General features: G+C 43.3%; 1 protein-coding gene across 7 annotated transcripts in view; it reads left to right on the top strand.

Annotated features, from left to right (window-relative positions):
* The window catches only part of LOC147031953 (RNA-binding protein FXR1-like), a 164470-nt gene that overhangs the window by 124507 nt on the left and 17202 nt on the right, over positions 1 to 22761 (top strand). For all 7 annotated transcript variants that reach the window (XM_085869202.1, XM_085869201.1, XM_085869199.1 and 4 more), the window contains one exon: positions 12015 to 12112. In XM_085869202.1, the coding sequence (XP_085725328.1) occupies positions 12015 to 12112 (98 nt within the window). The remainder of the gene's footprint in view (positions 1 to 12014; positions 12113 to 22761) is intronic.

Genomic DNA, 22761 nt, shown 5'->3' with positions numbered 1-22761 from the left:
GAAAGCCGATTTCCTTGAATCCCGATTTCGCACGATCCTGCTTTTTTCGCGATGACATTTTATGGACCTCAACAATCACATTGTAACAAGGCCACACTGTCGTTGTTTATTATCATTATGAAGTATTATGTACTGTACAGTGTACATAATTGTATGTTCTATTTTTATATGACTGGCAGCGCAACGTCGGCTCCATCACTCGGCGATAGGAATTTTTCAGCCACATTTTTTTTCTTTTTTTTTCAGAGCTGGCAGATCCGTCGTATATGCGATCCGTCGTTGCCCGGAACGTCGTTAAGCGGCGCATGACTATGTATGTGTATGTATATGTATATGTATATATATATATATATATATATATATATATATATATATATATATATATATATATATATATATATATATATATATATATATATATATATATATATATATATATATATATATATATATATATATATAATAGTCCAGAGATGATGTTTGTCAATTTCAGACATAAAGTCGCCTGCCAGCAGGTGACGTCATTGGAACGATGACGGCAAACGTGACCCAATGTCGAATCAAGAATTAGTGATATGTGGACCCCGAACAATAACACCATTATCACACTTGAACCCATTGAGATCCCATTTTCATTTATGCTGAGGTGTTGGAGTATATGAAGGGATATTCCCACACAAAAAAATCGGGATCATCGGTTTGGCCGGGGGGTGGGGGCCCAAGATCAAAGTGCGCCCCAACCTATAACTTTTTGAATTACTGTTTCGGAGTGATTTTCCTCGACGCGATTCGAAAGATCTCGCTCTTACGAGCATTTTGATACCAAGATCATCCAAATCGGACAACTACAACCTGTGACTTGGCCACTGGAAGATTGTGGGTCAACTGGGGGTGCCCAAATTTGGGGGGGGGGCTAAAATGGGCCCCGATGGGCCCCCAGGTCTGAAAATTGGCACAATGTTTTACCGTGGATACAAACACTTGCACAAAAAAAAGAGTTAAATCTGAGACGATGTGTCAAAATTTTGCTGAAAAATGTGTACACTTGACATGGAACGCCCCAGGAGGTTTGTATATTTATAAATCAGTTGACCTTTGTTTCCTGGCCCTCTTTCTGCTCCTTGGGTTGTTTGTGTTGAGTTGTTTGGTCATCGGAAGTTTTGTCAGATAAAAATGAAAATGTTCCTGTCGCCAATTTTGAAGATCTCGGAATATTTCCTCTGATATTGGTGGGATGTGATTTTGAGCTGCTTCACAGATATTCATTGGATTGGAACTTTCGTCTTTCAATGGATATCTTCAGTCGTGTTTGCTGAAAGCTGGTACCTCACTTTACTGGGCAGGACATTCCATAAATATGCTCCATGATCAAAATAAGCCATGCACAGTCTTGTGGAAATTCTTTGGCAGGCTGAAGGTTGTTTCATGAAGTTTGATGAATGGGAATGTTTCATGAAGCAAAATTATTGGAATTTAAAAATAGTTCCACACATGATCATGTCATGTTGCCTGAAAAACCTTTGTGAAATGCAGAATGATGCAATAAAGAATAATCCCAATCGTCAGAATAATTATCTGTGAATGAAGAACAATCACAATCGCAGAAATAACTACAAATGCACTTAGTAGAGTGCATACCTCTGCCATCCTGAACAGTTTACCTTTTCTTTCCACTGATAGGCTGGACATGCTGACCGAAACCAAAATCTCATCGGCTTGGTCTCATTACCGCACCAACTCGTCCACTTAGTTTTCTCATAACTCATCTATAACTTTTTGAAATCTATGCTATATATCGTTTTTGAGCCCCATCTTCGAATGATGGAGAATCACTTAAAAATTATCGGATCCAGTTTCGGATCTTCACCATAATCTGATAATTTCGTCCTTGTCACACACACACTCAACCTCTCGACAAAATTTTTGTCCGAATCCATCCACAACTTTTTGAGCTATCCTGTTCAGAGTCAAACAGACAGACAGAGATGGGTGAAAACATAATCTCCATCCACCTTCGGTGGTGGAGATAGAAAAATAAATGGGTCGTTGCGAACATTTTTTGGACTTTATCGCTTTCTCTATACAACACCAGAGTTGAATATTACTCTTGCAGACTCGGGGTTCGAGGCTCGCCGCGAGGGGAAGTACCCGGGTCCCGAGGCTGCCGGGCACAGATAACTCCACACACCGACAGGTTGCTAAGCAACCACGAGCACCGATTGGCACTGCCAATTCGAGCAGGATTACAATACTTCTCGTGATACCTTACCTCTGGACGCTGAGTCAATTGGAGTCTCATGCCCTCAGTGCACACTCAGATTACTGCTGAGCGAAAGTGAGTGTGCACTGGCTAACGAGCAAATTAGGTGAGGCAGAACTTCCCAGCTAAGCTAATGTGTAGACCATGCTGGACCAATGAAGAAAAAGATGAAATGGGCTGGGTTCATTTCTAACACAAGCAATTTATTACAAGTGAGGGTGAGGAAGGTCATGTGGCACAGTAAAGGGTTTATTCAACAAAATGTACAGCAGGGGAAAGCATGGAATTGTGAGTGTGGCAAAAGAAATGCAATTATGTACAAAAAGAGGACGCATAACAGAATTAACCCGATATAAACTTCTACGATCTTAACTTACAGTTTCCATGTTACAGGCGCCATCAGACACACACCCGAGGAAATTAGAGATAGCCAGAGAGAGAGAGAAGCAGTTGAGGTGTAAGTGACCTCGTTGTACCTGGCGTGGTTGACAGACCTGTGCAACCCAATTTCTTAGGAGGGGGAAGGAGGGAGGGAAACTCGAGGTGTCTATGGTGCATGAATGGGTATGTGCAAATGAGGTGGAGAGGAAGGTGTGTAGATGTTGGTCAGTGGGGGATTGGAGAAGCAAAGTGAAGAAAAGAACGTGTGAGAGGATAGACTTAATGTGAGCGTATAAGAGTCTGCAAATGTGTTTATGATGATGACTGTGGAACACCATGGGAGCCGAGTGCCGATGACCCGGCAGCTCTTCAGCGCCTGTCCTCTCAGCTCGGCTCTCATTTGGCAAGATGGTGCTCGGCTTGGGAAGAGTCTGGACAAAAGACGAAGAGGGAGACTGATCCGCTCTCTTTTTATGGAGCGCAGGCGAAGGAGGAGCCAGAAACCAGATCAAGAGGCTCTGTTGGCGTTTCCGCGCATCCCCATTGGTACGTAGATGCCACCCCAAGAAGTATCCCTGCCCCACCTGACTCCGGAGCCGAAAATGGCCTCATTCACTCTCGGGCTCCGGCACGCACCGGAGCATCGTAATTTCTGTGAGGTGCGTGTTTTGGGGGCGTGCTTCAGCCACAAACATGTGCTGGACTCCAACCGAACGCTGTTGATTCGTGGAGCTCCAGAGCTACCCAGACGTCGTTGAACGAGCCCCAGCGCATATTTGTGTTTCAAGTTACACGCCGAAGTATTCTGGCTCGCAGGCTCCCACTATGTTCTCCATTCCCAGGCATGTCCAATGACTGTGAGCGTCCAGGGAGTTGATGACAGCTGCTGTGGTTATATTGATGTGGGGGAAGTGCTGTGGCATGTGCAGTAAGTTTTTTTTTTTTTTTTTTTTTTTTTGTATACCTTGGTCGAGGCTCGTATGAGAGCTAACACACAACTCACAGCAAGGAGGCATGAGACAAGAGGGGTGGGAGTGGAAGGGACAAAACATTGGGGAACAGACACAGGTGAACTGTGGAAGGGAGAGGGATGGGGATGGGACGGGGAACATGGCGAAGAGAAGATGGACATTTCAGGGACTTTCAGGAAGGAAAGCAGGAGAAATGAAGGAAGTGGGCTTGGGTGGATTATCGGGGGTAGAAATGATCGAGGATTTGGATGGGGGAAGATAAGAAGTGGTGGTGAACAGCTGTTTTGAAAGCCTGGAGGGAAGAATGGGAAAGAATAGAGTGAGGAAGTTTATTCCAAAGGCGGGAAAAAGAGGAATGAAAGAGTGAAGATGAGCAGTGATTCGTGATTTTGGTAGTTTTACCAGAAGGGGGTTGTTGGCGGACCTTGAGCGCCCTGTGGAAATGTGGTGGGGACAAATCGCAGAGAGAGCAGGGGGGGGGCAAGGCTAGAGAGGAGTCGGTAGAAGACAGAAAGACCACCGACCAACCTGCGGTGATTGAGTGAGAGGCCCAAAGACTCAGCTTCATTGCGGGAGATGCCGATGATCTTAAATGCCCTGGTTTTGACAGCGTGAAGCCGAGAAAGGTGGGAGGCAGGAGCACCAGCCCAGAGGGGAGAGCAGTACTCCATCAGGCTACGGACAAAAGCTTTGTAAGTGGTCAGGAGCTCAAGAGGGCCGAGGAAGGACTTAGCACGACAGAGGATTCCCAGTCGACGACTGGCTTTTGAGGCGAGGTTGGAAATGTGACTTTCCCAGGAAAGGTCATGGCAGATAGTGAGACCTAGAAGCTTGAAAGAAAAGACTTCTTCCAGAGGATTGTTGAGAAAGTGGATGGGGGGGTTTTGTAAACGGTCCTTTCGAAGAGACATAGTGAGAGTGTGAGATTTGTCTGGATTGAAAGACATGTTCCACGTGTTGGACCAGTTTGTGATTTTATCCAGATCTGCAGTGAGTGAAGAAGCTGCTGCTTGCCGGTCTGAGGGATGACAGATGGTACGGCAGAGGGTGGAGTCGTCGGCAAAGAGAAATAGAGGATTTTCCAGAGAGTCCGAGAGATCATTGATGAAAACCAGAAAAAGAACAGGGCCCAGAACGCTACCTTGAGGAACTCCAGCCTGCACAGGAAGAGGGGATGAAAGAACTCCATTTAGGGCCACACGTTGACTGCGACAGGAGAGGAAGTCTGCGAGCCATGAGTGGAGATGGCCTTGAATACCATGGGAAGAGAGTTTGGTGAGTAGGGCAGGGTGCCAGACTGTGTCAAAAGCACGTGATATGTCCAGGGATACGGCTCGGATTTCCTGACTGGCATTGAGGACCTCCATCCATTGATGGGAGAGCAGAAGCAGCATATCCAGGGTAGAGTGACCTGGTCTGAAACCAAATTGATGATTGGAAATCAAGCCATTGGAGAAGAGGAAGGATTTCATATCTGAGGCGATGATGGATTCCATCACCTTGTTGATGATTGGGAGAAGGCTGATTGGTCTGTAGTTATAGGGATCTGTTTTTGCACCTTTTTTATGCAGGGCAGTGATGTTAGCAGATTTCCAAGCAGATGGCAGATGACCTTGGGAAAATGAGAGGGTGAATAGAACAGAGAGAGGGTGAGCAAGAGCAGAAGAGCAGGCTTTGAGGACACGTGGGCTGATGCCGTCTGGACCGGTTGCAGAATCTGACTCGAGGTTTGAAAGCAAGCTCTCCACCTTGTCAGGAGAAAAGGATACAGAGTCCAGGGACAGTTGGGTGCGACTGGGTAAAGTGGGTAGAGATAGTGATGGGTTTAGGACACAAGATTTAGCTGCAAACACCGAGTTTCGACATTCAGCTTTATCACGTGTGGAATCAGCAGTGCGGCCATTTGAGGTAAGGGAGGGGATGGAGGGGGAACATACACCAGAAACAGATTTGATTAAACGCCACCAGGATTTTGAGGAGGGAGAGAGGTTTGAGAGTTCAGATTTGAGATGAGAAAGATGTTGTTTTCTGGCTCTCCTGAGGGTAGATACACACTTGTTCCAAGCTTTGTGGAAAGAACTGAGATTGCCCTCAGTTGGGTTTGCTTTCCATGAGGCAAAGGCAAGTTGTTTCAGGACAACTGCCTCGCCACAAGCTTCAGTAAACCAAGGGCGGGAGGAAGGGTAAGACAACTGAACACGAGAGGGGATAAATCTGTGCATGAGGGAGAGCAAGTTTCTTTGAAAGAATTCCCAGGATGAGTTGATGTTTGAGAAAGTAGTGATAGGAGACCAGTCTGTAAGTTTGATGGCTGCTCGGAGACCCTGCCAGTCGGCTTGAGTGAAATGCCAGACTCGACGGCGGTGAGGTGGTTCTCTGATAACAGCCAGAGAGATGTCCACTTTGACAAGGACGTGGTCAGAAGAACCAATTGGAGCGAAGGAAGAGCAGCAGATATTGTCAGGGAAATTTGTCAAAATCAGATCCAGAATTTGTCAAAATCAGATCAGTTGTTGAAGTGTTGTAAGTGGTTGAGGCGATTGTAGTGATGAGGTTGAAGTGGTTGGTAGCGGTTGTGGAATTTGTGCTGAAGAGGTCAGGTGTGGCGTTCCATGTAAAGTGTACACATTTTTTAGCGAAATTTTGACATCGTCTCGGATTTCACTCTTTTTTTTGTGCAAGTGTTTGTATCCACGGTAAAACATTATGTGTCAATTTTCAGACCTGGGGGCCCATTTTAGCCCCCCCCCTCCAAAAAAATTTGGGCACCCCCCGGTTGACCCACAATCTTCCAGTGGCCACATCACAGGTTGAAGTGGTCGGATTTGGATGATCTTGGTATCAAAATGCTCGTAAAAGCGAGATCTTTAGAATCGCGTAAAGTGAAATCACTCCGAAACAGTAATTCAAAAAGTTATAGTTTGGGGCGCCCTTTGACCTTGGGCCCCCGCCCCCCAGCCAAGCCGATGATCCCAATTTTTTTCCGTGTGAGAATACCCCTTCATATACTCCAACACCTCAGCATAAATTAAAATGGGATCTCAATGGGTTCAAGTGTGATGATGGTTTTATTTTTAGGGGTCCACATATCACCAATTCTTGATTCGACATTGGGCGACGTTTGCCGTCATCGTTCCAATGACATCACCTGCTGGCAGGCGACTTTATGTCTGAAATTGACAATCATCATCTCTGGACTAATATATATATATATATATATATATATATATATATATATATATATATATATATATATATATATATATATATATATATATATATATATATATATATATATATATATATATATATATATATATATAGCATCATTTGCGAAAAATTATTCTGCTTATTGTGTCTATTGATTTTTTTAAGTGCACATTTTTTGTATAACCATCATCGAATTAAGTTATAAATGGGCTAATCTCAGTTTTTGCATATTTTGCAGTAAGCATGGCGACTGAAGATCGAAAGGAGTTCCGAAAATACTGTTGCGATCCGTTCAGCTTCCGTTAAACTCTTCTTCCTCTTTCGGCTTGCTCCCGTTAGGGGTCGTCACAGCGGATCAACCGTCTCCATTTCGCTCTATCCTCCACATCTTCCATTGACACTCCAACCACCTGCATGTCCGCCCTCACCGCATCCATGAACCTCTTCTTTGGCCTTCCTCTTCTCCTCCTGCCTGGCGGCTCCATCTTCAACATCCTTCTCCCGATATACTCCGTTTCCCTCCTGTGCACATGTCCAAACCATGTGCACAGGATGTTCCATGTTCAGCTTCCGTTAAACGAAACAACGGAAAGATCTTTCTTCGCAATGTGTCAAATGATATGTTGATGAAATTTTCTTCAAAGGTGAAAAATGATGACAAGACTTTGTACTTCGTGCAGAAAAAAAACTTTCTCAGTTGTCACCAGAGCATATTGAAGAATCATCTTTGACCAGTTCAAAATTATCATCAGAAGGTACTATCGAAGGCATTGCAGAATCTATTTCGACAGATGAGGACGAGGAGGTTTTTGAACGAGAAGCAGAAGTTGACCTATTAAACCAGTCGTTATCGATGATAGGCGAAAGCCCATTCGACAAACGAAAGCCGGAAAGGAACCCAGGGTACGTTCCTGAAAAGCGAAGTAAAGTGGAAGATTCTGTGTGAAAGAAATTAGAACTAGTTGCTGGACCAAGCACTGTGGAGAAAACACAAAATACAGCGTCAAAATGTGATGAAAACTGCATGCCAGAGATGATCAAAAGCCTGAAAGAAAAATACGTTGTTTCGAGCCGTTCAGAGCCAATACGTATACTGACAATATTTGCTTGGAATATGAGCATCAGAGGGATGATGAGTGAATTCAGTTGCTCCCAAAGAATGGCTGTGCAAGCCAAAAATTTAGAGAAAGAAAATGGTATGCTATCATCTCCAAATCCCAAACGGTAAAATATTGCCTGACGAAGTGAAATCCGCCGTAACCGAATTTTACCGAAGTGATGAAGTCAGCCGAATAATGCCGGAAAATAAGGACTGTCTGGTGGTCAGGAATGAACATGGAAAAGACAGAATTCAAAAGCGCCTGGGACTAAACAATCTCAAGGAACTGTTTCAGAAACTCAAAGACAAGAACCCTGGCTTGAAAGTTGGATTCGCGAAGTTCGCCATGCTCCGTCCCTCGGAGTGTGTCCTGGCCGGTTCAATCGGTACACACAGTGTCTGTGTATGTACGATACATCAAAATGTGAAACTCATGATGTTTGGTTCCAAAATGCCACAGATAGCCAAACTTCCTAGCTATCATCATGTGATAGCACGCATAGTTTGTAACCCAGCACAACCGGCATATTATTTCAGAACTTGTGAAAGTTTCCCATCAATTGAAGACTTCAAAACCGAGCTACTGGGTGCTTATGAACTTGAGGATATTGATGAAATTCAGTTTAAACGTTGGACATCCACCGACAGATCTGAACTGAGCTCCATGGTCCTGCCTTTGGAAGAATTCATTAATCAATTCTGTGAACACTCGGTGAAATTAGTGAGACACGATTTCATTGCCAAGGCCCAATCTCAGTTTCTGAAAAATAAGAAAGATGAAATCGGTGAAAGAGAATTTGTCATTATTGGAAACTTCTCAGAGAACTATTCGTTTGTCGTACAGGATGCGGCCCAAGGATTCCATTGGAACTGCTCTCAAGCAACAATTCACCCCTGGGTTTACTATTTCAAATCGGACTATGGCAAATTAAACCACGATTTGTTCATGATTATATCAGAATGCAATACTCACGACGTTGTCTCAGTCCACCTCTTCCAAAGAATGCTCATTGAACACTTGAACTCTCGCTTTGGAAATGTAAAGAAACTTTACTATTTCTCAGACGGTTGCACTGGCCAATATAAGAATTGCAAAGCCTTCATAAACCTATGTCGTCACAAATCAGAGTGTGGTATTGACGCAGAATTGCATTTTTTTGCCACAAGTCATGGCAAGGGCCCTTCAGATGGCTTGGGAGGTACAGTCAAACGAGAAGCAACACGTGAGAGCCTGCGTCGACCTTACGACAGTCAAATTATTTCTCCAAAAGATCTTTTCGCCTTTGCTGAAAATGGTTTGAATGAAATGAAGTTTGGTTACGGGACCCAAGAGGCGTATGACGAGGAAGAACGAAATCTGAAAGAAAGGTTAAAAACGGCCAAAACCATAGCTGGAATTCAAAAACTTCATGCTTTCATCCATATTTCTGAAACTGCTCTTCAAGTACGTGAATTCAGCCTTAGCGAGGAACACCGTATCGAGTGAGCTATTTCAAAATCTACACCAACTTTTAATGGGAAACTCTCAGGTTATGTCACAGTGCACTATGATGGAAAATGGTGGCTTGCCTGCATCATGGAAGCCTTTCAGGACACTCATGAAGTGAAAGTGAATTTTCTACATCCAAACGGGCCCGCAAATAGTTTTTTTTTTCCTGACATTGAAGATCACTGCATTTTAGACATTTCTGATATACTTCTTTCCGTAGAACCAAAAACTGCTACAGGTAGAACCTACACAATCAGTAAAAAAAAAGACACACAGCTGTCAAATAAAACATTGGTTGGCAAAAAATCTTGACTATAATATGCTGGGAAAAAAAAACGCATGCTCGTATCGCTTCCAGTTCCTGCATGTGCATGTGGAAAATTTATGTACAATATACTGATATAGTGCATTGGAAATCTTGTGTTCAAATATTGTGCTATGTATTGTGGCGTATTGTGTGTCCAGCACCCGAGTCCCCCAACATGAATCTTTGCCATGCGTGAACCCATTGGGATCCCATTTTCATTTATGCTGAGGTGTTGGAGTATATGAAGGGGTATTCTCACACGAAAAAATCGGGACCATCGGTTTGGCTGGGGAGTAGGGACCCAAGGTCAAAGGGCGCCCCAAACTATAACTTTTTGAATTACTGTTTCGGAGTGATTTTACTTTACGCGATTCGAAAGATCTCGCTTTTATGAGCATTTTGATACCAAGATCAGCCAAATCGGACCACTACAACCTGTGATATGGCCTCTGGAGAATTGTAGGGCAGCCGGGGGCACCCAAATTTGGGGGGCCCCTAAAATGGGCCCAACAGGTCTAAAAGTTGGTATTTTGAGTTTTTTTCATCCAAGTGAATAAATGACCAACATATGGGGAGAAAATGAGGTGTTAATGTCGGGAGGGTGTGTACACTTGACATGGAATGCCCCAGGTGTAGGTTGTTGTGGGGATTTTTGGAAGGCATTTGTAGTGATCATGGTGAGTGTTGTCGTATCGTGGTGAGTACGGTGAGGCGTTGGTTGGTTAATGGCACACCATTTGAAGAGGAGAAATGGCATGCATATGCAAATGAGGCTGCGGTGATATTCATCATTCCTATTGAATGCTGCTTCTTCAGTTGCGTCACTGATCTGGCATGCGTGCATGCATGGTGGGTTTGTGTGTGACATAAAATGAATAGAATAAAATAAGTATAAGAATTGGGGATTGAAAACTGAAGTCAAAGCCCTTTGCAACGCAGCTTGTCCCCATTTACCCACTAGATTAGACAAAGGAAAGGGCTAACTAAATGAATGCTAATGAAATTATTGTCTCGGGATTGCTATATGTTGGATGCCATTGCCTTGGGGGAGTGCCGGCTTCGCAAAACCGCAATACATATGTAAGTGATTCATTCGAATGCCATTTTTTTGCCTTGTATTGAAGATTTGAGCTCGGTCATTTTGTCTTCAGCAGGTGTCAGGGGGTTTAAAAGGTGCCTTGACTCCCACATTGCTCATAATTTGGATTCCAGCGCAACCTGACAGCTGCCAAATATCACATTTGCATTCGCCTGCTGGTACAGGTCTCATGCTGTGTGGTTCTTATTTCATTGAGTCAGCTATGCTTTCGTCAAAGCAGGATTCGTTGCTAAATGATGTTGAGTCCTTGCAGAATGATTTGCTAAATTATCTCGTATCAAAAAGATGGGCTTGCTCTGCTTTTGACGATATGGCTGAGGCTTCAAATGTTGGGAATGAGATGTTTGTGACATGACAAGACTTTGGAAATCAATATTTTACTTCTATATTAGAAACTTATCAACTTTCTGGGTTACAGCAAACTTTTTAAAACTTCTGTTTTGTTGATAAAGAATCACAATCCCGATCTAATGTGCCATACTCTCTGAGACAGAGCGTTGCTTCTGTCAAAACAGTTTCCAGGCCTGGGGTCATGCTGGGCGATTTGCCATCCCTCTCCCAGCAGTCGTTTAGGCAGGAATTTGTAATTTGACCAAGGTGCCGGCAATAGTTTGCCTAACTGCCTTCACGAAGGACACCGTGGAATCTTTTAATGTCCAGCAACTAATGTCGGTAGACGGATCGCCCAGTTTAATGTCCATATGAGCAACGGCACATACATTGATGAATTTCCCTGCCTGTGAAACACCAGGATGACAGTTCATCGCTGGGTCGGGATTCGAACCCAGGATTGACAGCTTAGAGGGGATTGTGCATACCTTGAGGCCATCCTGTCAGCATAAAGAATCACAATACTGTGTATTGAACAAAAAGTGCAACTCGTGCACGATTTATCAATTTTACTGTTTACTTTGCTTCACTTTGGATGGGAATGCACCATGTGATTCACAGGTCCAGCTCACGTGCACATCAACAATGAAGCTCAGAATGGAATAGCATACATTGCAATTTTTTTCAGACAAATTGCGTGTGTGTGTGTGTGTGTGTGTGTGTGTGTGTGTGTGTGTGTGTGTGTGTGTGTGTGTGTGTGTGTGTGTGTGTGTGTGTGTGTGTGTGTGTGTGTGTGTGTGTGTGTGTGTGTGTGTGAGAGATCCAAAGGTAAGCATTTTATGTTCTGTGCGTTCGTGTGTGGGTGCAGTGACGATGGGTGACTACATCACTCGAGCAGAGACTCGGGGTCGTCAACGAGGTGGAGCCAATGCTGTGCGAGGACGTGCTCGTGATGATCTCGAAAAGGTGGCACTGATGTCTTTATTCCAGAGTCATAAGCCCAGGAAAATCCTTACCGATCCTTTTGCCCAGGCAATGAAATTGTTCCGAAAGTTTTTCAGAATATCAAAGCTTGTGTTTAATGGAGAAGTGGTTAGAGCGAAGAAAAGCACAGTTCCTCTCTTACTTGGAGAGGGGATAGAAGTAGTGGGGGGGGGGGTGGGGAGGGTGGATGTGGTGTAAGGTAGAAACTTTGGGGAGAAACATATCGGGTGGAAAGAGGGTGTGGAGGGAGGAAAGTTGGTGGTGGAGTTGGAGAATATTGGGGATCCTTTCCCTGTTACATTCAGGTGGTTGGGGTGGGAGGGAGAAAGTTGGTGGGGGGGGGGGGGGTAAAGCGGTTGAGACTGAGAAAGGAGGATGATGGTGTGTGTGTGTGTGTGTGTGTGTGTGTGTGTGTGTGTGGGTGTGTGTGTGTGTGTGTGTGTGTGTGTGTGTGTGTGTGTGTGTGTGGGTGTGTGTGTGTGTGTGTGTGTGTGTGTGTGTACACGTGTACGAGTGAGTTGGAGGAGAGGTAGAGAGAATTTTGGAGTGTGAAGGAGGGAGAGTTGAAAGGGAGAGGTTTCTTTTCTTTCTTAACTGCCTGAAACATACCATGTCGAAATACAAAGTTGCTCCTTCAATCCCAAATCTGCGGACTCATCCGCTGCAACGCTAACAGTCCTGCAGTTCTGTCTTCAGATTTATTTCAATATCCTCTGACAGCATCTTCGTACTGTGGCTGACAATCACTGGGTTCAACTGTAATTCTTTGACATGTTAAATGATCATTTTCCCCCTATTTTGGAGCACAGAGTCTATTCTGGCTACAAAAGTGACGGTCAATGAAATCTCCTTCAGGAAATTATTTATTTTTGTGAGTTTAACCCAGCAGATTTTATCATTGGCTGATGTCACAACTGGAGAAACTGTGAGATATTACTTCAGCCCTGAACTAGATAAACTTCCAGTCAAGTAATTTTTATTTCTGATGAAAGTTGTGCTTTCGTGTCTGACTTTCATTTGCCAACTTGGAGTAATCTCCTGCACTGCTCATTTGTAGCTATGAGGCGTGCTACCATTTCCTACCCCCCCCCCATCATCTCCCTGTCACATTCAGAATGAAAATTCTTCTTTTGCTTCCCATCGTTCCTCCCCTGCCCTTTGTTTGTTCAGGCTCACGGCCGTAGTACAAGTTCTGTTTATTGTTGAGTGCATTTTTGTCATTCCTTTGAGACCCCCCCCCCTCATTTTGTGCCTCGTGTATGCGTTCGTAATTTATTCAACAGCATTACGATTGTTGCTTGCCACATATTTCTGTCATTAAATTATTGTTAGCATCGGTAAACTTTCTCCTTCTGCCATCATCCTGTTAACGTTGGCAGCACACGTTAGGTTTGCATAAGAACAGCATTTGCGCCCTTGGTTCAATTCAGCCAACAACTATTTGGCTGTTCTTGGGTAATGGCCCTCATGTAAATGGTAAACAAGCAGGTATATTTACGCTGCCTTGTCAGCAATGCCAACCCTCCCGATTTCATCGGGAGGCTTCCGAAAATTCACCCAAACTCCCGCCCTTACGATCACTATCCTTATCCTCCCGAAATTTTGATATTTTTGCACTGTTCACTAATCAGAATGTACTGGTATGAGAATTGAATGAAAAGCATCGTCTGCTACGTATAGCATGTGGTAACTCCATAACGTTCGCTGCTACCAAATTGTACGTAAAAAATTGCAAATTCAAATGAGGAGCAGCGAAACATTGGGTCTGGATCTCGCTTATGCGATCATGCACTGAGATTTAGTGCATGCGGTTTGTGTGCAATACAGTGCATGCGGTATGTATGCACAGTGTATATGCATGCGATACGCTCACTGCATGCAGCTGGGCCCCGTACCAGCCCGGCGGTCGCGACCACCGTGCGGTGTTTAATTTAACAGCCGCTAGAGTTCTACGAGTCGCTGCAGCTGTGGAACATCGACTTCAGTTAGCGATGCTTCAAGCCCTCGATGTTGATTACGAAATGGCAGAAAAGAAGCTTACGAAGACCAAGAAATGGTCTCAGAAGTACAAGACCGAATACAGTCTCCAATACCCGTGTATTCGAAAGTCTGAAAGAGGAATTCATCATGCGTATTGTACAGTATGCAGCGTTGATATTTCAGTTGAGCACGGAGGTCGCGATGATATTCGGAAGCACGTTGGAAGCAAACGGCACACAGACATTGCAAAGGAGAGATCTTCGAGCACGAGTAACTGTACACTTCTGAATTATTTCACCAAACAAGGGACAAGCGAGGAAGAGGATGTTACCCGAGCGGAACTTCTCTTTAGTGGATTTATTGTGGAACATAACTTGCCCATATCAGTCTCAGATCATGCTGGACCTCAATTTCAAAAGATGTTTCCAGATTCAAAAGTTGCTTCAAAGTATGGATGTGCAAGAACAAAAACTTGCAAGATGTGCAAGATGTGCAAGAACAAAAAAAAAAAAAATAAAAAAAAATAAAAAAAACAAGAACAAAAAGCAAGAAAAAAGCAAGAAAAAAAAAAAAAAAAAAAAAAAGAACAAGAACAAAGAAGAAAAAAAGAACACTGGTCAACAATTTTTTACTTTCTGAATGTTGTCTAGATTTCTACAAGTGAATTAGGGTATTCTGGCACTGCTGAATCAGGAAATGGCATCCGTTTCTCTCCATCAGGTCAGGTTTTTGTGCTAAGTTGATTTGAAAAATCAGATCTTGTGACAAAATCAATTACATTTTTGTGGCATTATCAGCTGATTTTTGTCAACACATATCATCCTAAACATGTTTTTAAGAAAAAAAAATGTTTTGCCAACAACATTTATTGATTACATGATAGAAACATCGATTACTGTCATCTGAATGGTGGGCATTGATAAAGGTAAGTACAAGTAAATTGCATGTTGCGTCACCACTGTTCAAACTTCAGGGCTTGAACTTCCGTTTCTTCGAACTCCTGGAATGTTCAGCGGCAGGGAGGTCTCTCTTCAGATTCCAACAGTAGTCAGCCATCATGACTGCGTCCCAGCGACCCTGATACCTGGTCTCCATCTCCTTCATGTCCTGATGGAATCTCTCCCCTGCTCGTCACTCATTGAACCCAGGTTCTCAGGAAACCGGTTCATATGTGAAAATAGGTAGTGCATCTTGATGCTCATGTTGCAGCCCAGGTTTCTGAAAGCAGTCAGCATGTTGTTGACAAGTTCTGCGTAGTTTCTGGCCTTATTGTTGCCAAGAAAGTTCTTCACTACCAAAACAAATGTCTTCCACGCTTCCAGTTCCACTTCATTCATTGAGTTTTTGAACTCTGGATCTCTGATGAGCTGACGGATCTGAGAACCATCAAAGATGCCAACTTTCAACTTCTCCATGGTCAATCCTGGAAAAGCCTGGCACAAGTAAGTGAAGCAGTCACCATCTTTGTCCAGAGCCTTGGTGAACTGCTTGATTAAGCCGAGCTTGATGTGCAGCGGTGGGAAGAGTATTCTGTCTCTGTCCACCAGAGGGTCGTTGATGACGTTCCTTTCTTTGCATGGCACCAATTCCTCCCGCACAGGCCAGTCCTTCTTCGTGTAATGCTGAGCACGGTCCCTACTATCCCACATGCACAGAAAACATGGGTACTTGGTGAAGCCAGACTGTTGTCCCAACAAAAAGTTCACCATCTTCAGGTCAACACAAATAAACCACTTATGCTGATCATAACCAATTTTCTCCAGCACGTACTTCACCGCTTCATACTTCTCCTTCAGTGTAGTCGAGTGAGCGATGGGTACAGAGGCAAACTGGTTGCCGTTGTGTAGCAGAACACATTTCAGTGATCGCTTGCTGCTGTCAATGAACAGTCTCCAATCTTTGGGTTCGTACTGTGGCACTCCAAGCTTGAGCAGAAGCGCATGTCATAAATTGGCGCATGTAGGTATTGTACATTCTTCAGAGTTCGTTATTTCAAGAAATACAACTTTTTTGTATCACATTATTACAAAATCTGCCCCATTAACTTTAGTTTTGATCCACGAACTTTATGCTTTGCCTCACCAATTTTTGGAAGATTTTGAGGTTTTATGACTTCAAACTGATCCCTTTTCGACATAATCACCTAGAACTATCGTACCTGAATACTTTGTCATTAAAATAATTATTTCCAATTAAAACAATTATTTGACATGACATTTTACCCCCACCAACTTCTTCTAAAATGCTCCACACATGCGTACATGTGAACAAAAATGTAAAAAACGACATGTGGCCATATCTCAAAAACTTGACCTGATTGAACAAAACTAATGTGAGTTTTGGATTCAGCGCATCAGATTCGTCCTAAATCAGCTTAAAATGCAGACAACAAATTTGTTGTTGACCAGTGTAATTGGTGAGTTGTCAAATGTTACTGCTTCATCTATTGCCGATATTGCTAGACTAGCTCCATTTAGCCTAGCTACAGACGGTAGCAATGACAGTGGTGAGGCCCAGCTATATCCTGTCCTGATTTCGTACTATGACAACAGTGCTGGGATTGTGAAGCAAGGTTTGCTAAGTTTGCCTGCGTGCAAACAAGATTCCACTGGAGAAAACATTTTCAAACTGCTTGATCATGAGTTCAGTGACAGGAAAATTCCGTGGGGAAATTGTGTTTCCTTTTGTGCTGATAATGCCTCTGTCATGGTGGGCAAGCACAAAGGAGTCGCTGCTTATATCCACAAACAAAATCCAGAGTGCAACATCATGGGATGCCCTTGCCATATGATGCACAATACGGCCAAGAAGGCGGCTCAGACCTTACCCATTGAATTAGATGACTTTCTCATCGATATTTACTACTACTTGGACAAAAGTAGTAAACGCGTCAAAGGAGTGAAAGCACTGCAAGAACTCTGTGATGCCCCGACACAAGATTCTGAAGCATGTCGCAACAAGGTGGCTGTCCCTTGGTCAGTGCCTAGACAGGCTGATTGAACAGTGGGAGCCACTTCGCCTCTTCTTCAAAGAAGAAGTACGAAGAAAAATGCAACCAACTGTAGCCAAGACTCTAACAACGAGCAAGAAGGACGGCACTGTATCTACTGCCAGTACTGGCACTGCAGGATCTGCACTCGTGGAGCAGCATTCACCACTACCACTGCAGTATCTGCTGCGAAGAAGACAGCAGGGACAGCACCAAAACCAATGCTGAGAGCAGGAAGCATCACCGGCCCTTCATCACGTTCATCTACAAAGCAGATTCCTTCAGAGTCGAGAAAGACTGTGATAGTCCCATCTACAGGCAAAGAAGGACCCAAGTTAAGTTCTGCTTTTGCCAAATCACTTGATAGAAGCTCAGCAAAACCTTCGAATCAGAGGTCTTCTTCCTTGGCTGCACCTACCTCAAGCTCTCTCCTCAAACGTAAAATTGGATCTGGTACTACGAGTCTGACCTCTTCTGCTGGCAGTAAACGCAAGTGTGATCGTCCTGCGGCTAAGTGTACTACGAGTTCTACAACTAAAAGCGCATCTTCCTCAAACACTGTGCAGGAATCTAGAGAAAAACGTGTCAACAGGATGTTCTTGTCTCCACAAACAAAACTCTATTGTTTCTTCCTTCGATATGCTAACAAGCTTTTGAGAAGGGGAATCTTCTGCTCCAAAGAGACGAACCCTGTATTCATCTCCTGCACGGAGAATTGAATGGTCTTCTGAAAGATATCTTCGTATGGTTTTTGAAACCATCGGTGTCATCGGTTGCTCTGGTAAATGTACCCTTCTCTGACAGAAATCATCAGAAGAATGATGAGGACCTCATGATTGGGAACGATGCCAAACTGTATATAAGGGAACAAAGGAGTCTCAAGAAATCCACCTTCACTCTGAGTGAGTCAGACATCCAAGGTTTCTTCAGTGCAGTTCGCTCATATTATGTGAAAGCCTGCAATTACATCTTCAAAACCTGGCCGCTAGATGATGAATTAGCCAAGCATGCTCAGTTGCTGGATGTTAAGCTACACCAAGAAGTGGGGTTTGACTGTGTGGAGTTTTTCATCAAGAAATTCCCCTGTCTGTTCAGTGGCGGTGATAGTGACATAGACAGTCTTGAGAGTGAATTCGCTCACTACCAGGCAGACGCCTCCATAGCTACAATTGCTACTGAGACAGTGAGAGTGGATGAGCAGTGGCATCGGATTTCACAGCTCACAGATCCCTGCACTGGTGCCAAGAAGTATCCTAATTTGAGCAAAGTGATGAAGGGAATCTTGGTCATTCCTCATTCGAACGCATCATGTGAGCGGGCACTCAGTCTTGTACGGAAGAATCATACTGAATTTCGTCCCAATTTGAGTGTCAAAACCCTGGAAGCTCTCTTAATTGAAAAACTAGCTCATAACACCCCTTGCTACCAGAGAGAATACAGCAAAGACATAATCAGAAGGGCTAAAAGAGCCACACAGCTGTCACTCAGCAAAGCTGCCATGGAAAAGCAAGCAGCAGTAGTACCAGCCAGTAAGGTAAGAAAAATATTGCTTCTTTTGTGCTTTTTGTTAATCTTTGATTGTCCCCTAACTTACTAATATTAACATACATGTAACATTAAAAAGTGCACAATTTTCCCCTTTTTTTGTTCAAAAAGTGGGAATTCTTAACATGTTAAATGCTCCAAAATAGGGCTCAGAGGGCACTAGAGAGCATCTAGAACCCCAGAGCTTCCAGGGCCCTAAGGCGGGCCCTGGATCCCGCCGCAAGGGTCGAGCGCTCCGCGCTCGAGATGTGCGCTTCGCGCACATTATTTGGTGTCGGTTGAAAATCCTCCCTAATTCTGATTTCCAAAAGTTGGCATCTCTGCCTTGTACAGGGTGGCCACAATTTCACCCCAAAACTGACCGAATCTATCCAATTTATTGATTTTTTTTTTGACATTTTCTAAGTTCATGACCTTGTGACCTTGACCTTGGGAGGAAAATGAAAAATCGAGCTCCGTGGGGCTATGCAGGTGCCATTGGGCTAACCAAATACCGAAACACCTGCCAGATTCGACAAACCCCATCGGAGAAGATGTAACTTGAAATCGGCTACCCCCTAAAAACGTGTTTTTTGGGCGTGGCTCCGCCCATAATGGGCGCAGCGCGCCCATTCTGAGGAAAACACAACTAGATCATGATATAAACCTCCCACCCAAATTTTATCAGGATTGGATCAAAACCCACGGAGCTTTGCTCGGGACAGACAGACAGACAGACAGACACACACCCATAACGAATATAGTGGTCACTGGCTGGCGTTCGTGAACCAATTGGGCATCGAGCTCCTAGGGTTTTCAACTGTTTTGAATGAAAGTTGGTATGCAAGTCGTGCTCTTCGAGTACTACAACTTTCATCATTTACGTTTTTCCCGATTCCCGCCAGTTTGCCCGTGGCGTCCCCTCGAAGGTCAAAAAATAAAAAGGCGAACCGTGTACATTGCTCGTGAACCATCGCAGTCTCCAGACTTGTTTGTATTTATATTTATTTATATATATATATATATATATATATATATAAATTTATTTATATATATATATATATTAATTTATTTATATATATTTATATATATATATATATATATATATATATATATTTATATATATATATATATATATATATATATATTTATATATATATATATATATATATATATATATATATATATATATATTTTATATATGTACATATATGTGTGTGTATATATATGTATGTATATATATGTATATATATATATATATATATATATATATATATATATATATATATATATATATATATATATATATATATATGGTTCATACCCATCTACACACACACACACACACACACACACACACACACACACACACACCATTAAAAGTAAGTCATGAGCTCGGACAAAGACCATTATAATGACATGGTTTTAAGCCCTCCTTGGAAGAATGCCACATTTTTGCACTCAAGTTTTGGGTTGGTTATAATTTATTGCACAGAAAATCTCAATATGAATATAAACTTCTTAATTTATCAGTTTATGCAGTGGTAATGTCGCAGCCACGTGCAAAATTTATATTTGCTTTCATTCAAAATGACCAATTAGCGACTGCATTTGTTTTGTAATGCTATATTTTCATGCATTAAACAAACAGCAGGACATTTCTGAACTATCTGTTAGGCCTGTCACATTTGCTCTACGGCGAGGATACGGCAGCCGTATGCCCTCTGAATTGACAGAAATGTGCGGCGGCCACAGAGTTTCTGAGGTGACCTCAGGGTGGCCCTACGCCGTATGGCTATATTTTACAGGCCGTAGGGTCGCCGTGGAATTATAACGCGGAGTTATAATTTTTTTCATTTCTACGTTTGCCGTAGCAATTCGACAAGCCGAAACAAAAGAACTGATAAAAAAAAAAATAATCCACTCGTTACCGTCCGTCTGGCCACACATTCGCCTTAGGGCCCCCCTGCGGTCCCGCTCACCCTTTGGAAATCCTATGGCCGCCGCAGGAGCGCCCTAAGGTCACCGTGCGACATCAAATCAAAGACCGTACGTCACCCCCACATTTTCGGTCTCCACAATTTATAAATACGCCGTGCGGCTCCCCGAAAAAAAAAAATAAAAACCCATATGTGACTGCTACATTGTGTGACCGTGGAAATACTGCGGCCGCCGTATAATTGCTAGTGGCCGTAGATTTTGGAGACCCCACGGCCGCCGTGGCAAATGTGACTTAGGCCTTAATCACATTTTGTGCATACACGTGAATGATCAACTCTCACACTAATTTTACAATAATTATAATAGACAGCCCTCTTTGAACCAACTCCAAATGAGCCATGAGCAAGGGAACTGTATGTTTCCCTGAACATTTTTACAACAAATTGTCCATCTGTTTATCTTCTCCTTTATTTTTAAATATATTAATTCTTGCATTATTTCTCAGATGGTTAATATTGCTTGCAAAGTGAAAATAATAATAATGGAAATCATTTGCAGAAAGATCTTTTTTTCGGTTTGACAAATGCTGCTTATGAAGCTGCTGACGATTAAAACGATTGTAGAAATTTGTAGTGGGAATGAAGGCTTGCTTAAAGCAATTATCAACATCAGCCATTATTACCATAATGGATTTCATTACATGTTGTGCTGTTGTTGGAAGGAGATTAATGAACCATTTTATGATTAGATTGGATTGACAGAATAATAAGGTGAATAAATGTGAATTATATTTGATGTTCAGCTCTGTTATAGTCCGTTTGTCACCCGTATATGTTCTGTATTCAACCTTGTTGTCATGAGAAGTGTATTGTTTTTTTTATGGTTTCGTACTCACATGGGTCTATTGAGAAAATTTGGCTTGGTTGCCGTGACGGCAACATTGGGGAACTCCGCTAATTTGCATAAATCCAAGATGGCCACCGCAGACCGGGGGGGGGGGGTGGAATATAACTTTTTAACCAATTAACTTACAATCACGTTACTTACAACTTACAATTAACTTACCTCTTTTCCGTATAATTTTGACCCGAGGAATCGATTTCTGAGGTCAATTTTGTGATTTGGGATGAGTCAGGGTCAAAGGTTAAGTTCAAGGTCCTTTTTCAGCCAAAAATGAAATAATATAATAATAGTGAAATTTTCAGAGCGATGGTGGTCAAGCGTTTATTCATTAACGGCGATCACTCCCATTCATCATCAGAGCCGAATGCAAGATCAAGATGTTCAGTTTCCTCATCATCTTGTACATCTGCTTCTCCTTCCTCTTCCACTTCATCTTTGTCTTCGTCTCCTGTCTTGAATGGGTTGAAGCAGTTGTCACTACAAACACAAGCGCAGTACACAGTGCATGATATCTTTCCATGGTGACAGCTGCAACGTTCAGTGCCACACGCCTTCACCGCCGCCTTACAGCTGCACCACACTACATCCATGAGATCTTGGGGTCCTGGGGGCTGATTGGAGGTTGCTGGTACTGGGGTGCCATCTTTTATTTCCTACCCATACTTCATGATGTCAAGTTCAGGTGGAGCCTGCTGGTCAGCAGATTTTCGAGTATGGTCTGCATCCCTGGCTTAGCGTGGCCCTACTGCAGCATACCTGCAGGATGAGGTTGCTGTAATTCATGTGAGAGGACATGGGTAGTGCGTCGACCATTGGGTGTGAATACCTGGAGATCGAAGTTGTCAAACCACGCGAAGATGACGCCGACGGTTCTATACAACCCCATGAACTGGTGGAGAACCTGTGCATTGTCACCTGGTAGACGAGCGGCCGATTTTCGGAATCTCAGGACCTCATCGAGGTCGTGAAGCCATGCTCATGAAGGAGTTTGAGAAGTTCGGAACTACCGTGCCGGTGCAATGTTGACGGCCAGTCCTAATGTTGTCTGATTTCTGGTACCTGTAACGTGACTCAAAATTGAATTGACTGGCTCAGGCTCAGAAATTTATTGGTCACTTTACCACCGGAGACCAGGTCCGAAACAAACTTCAACAAACTTGGGCTGGTCGCCTTGATTATGTTGGCTTGTGTAAACTCCGATAGGTCGTAATTGGCACTGTTGTACTTGACCGACCGTGCCTCATGCTTGATCTGCCTCACCATGGAAGCAATGCTCCTCTCATCCGTATTGTCG

The sequence above is a fragment of the Eptatretus burgeri genome, chromosome 2 (genome assembly GCF_056783735.1).
Source record: "Eptatretus burgeri isolate ZD-2024b chromosome 2, Ebu_testis_v1, whole genome shotgun sequence".
NCBI lineage: Eukaryota > Metazoa > Chordata > Myxini > Myxiniformes > Myxinidae > Eptatretus > Eptatretus burgeri.
Note: the sequence above shows the minus strand (reverse complement) of the source record. Positions and strands in the feature narration are given on the sequence as shown.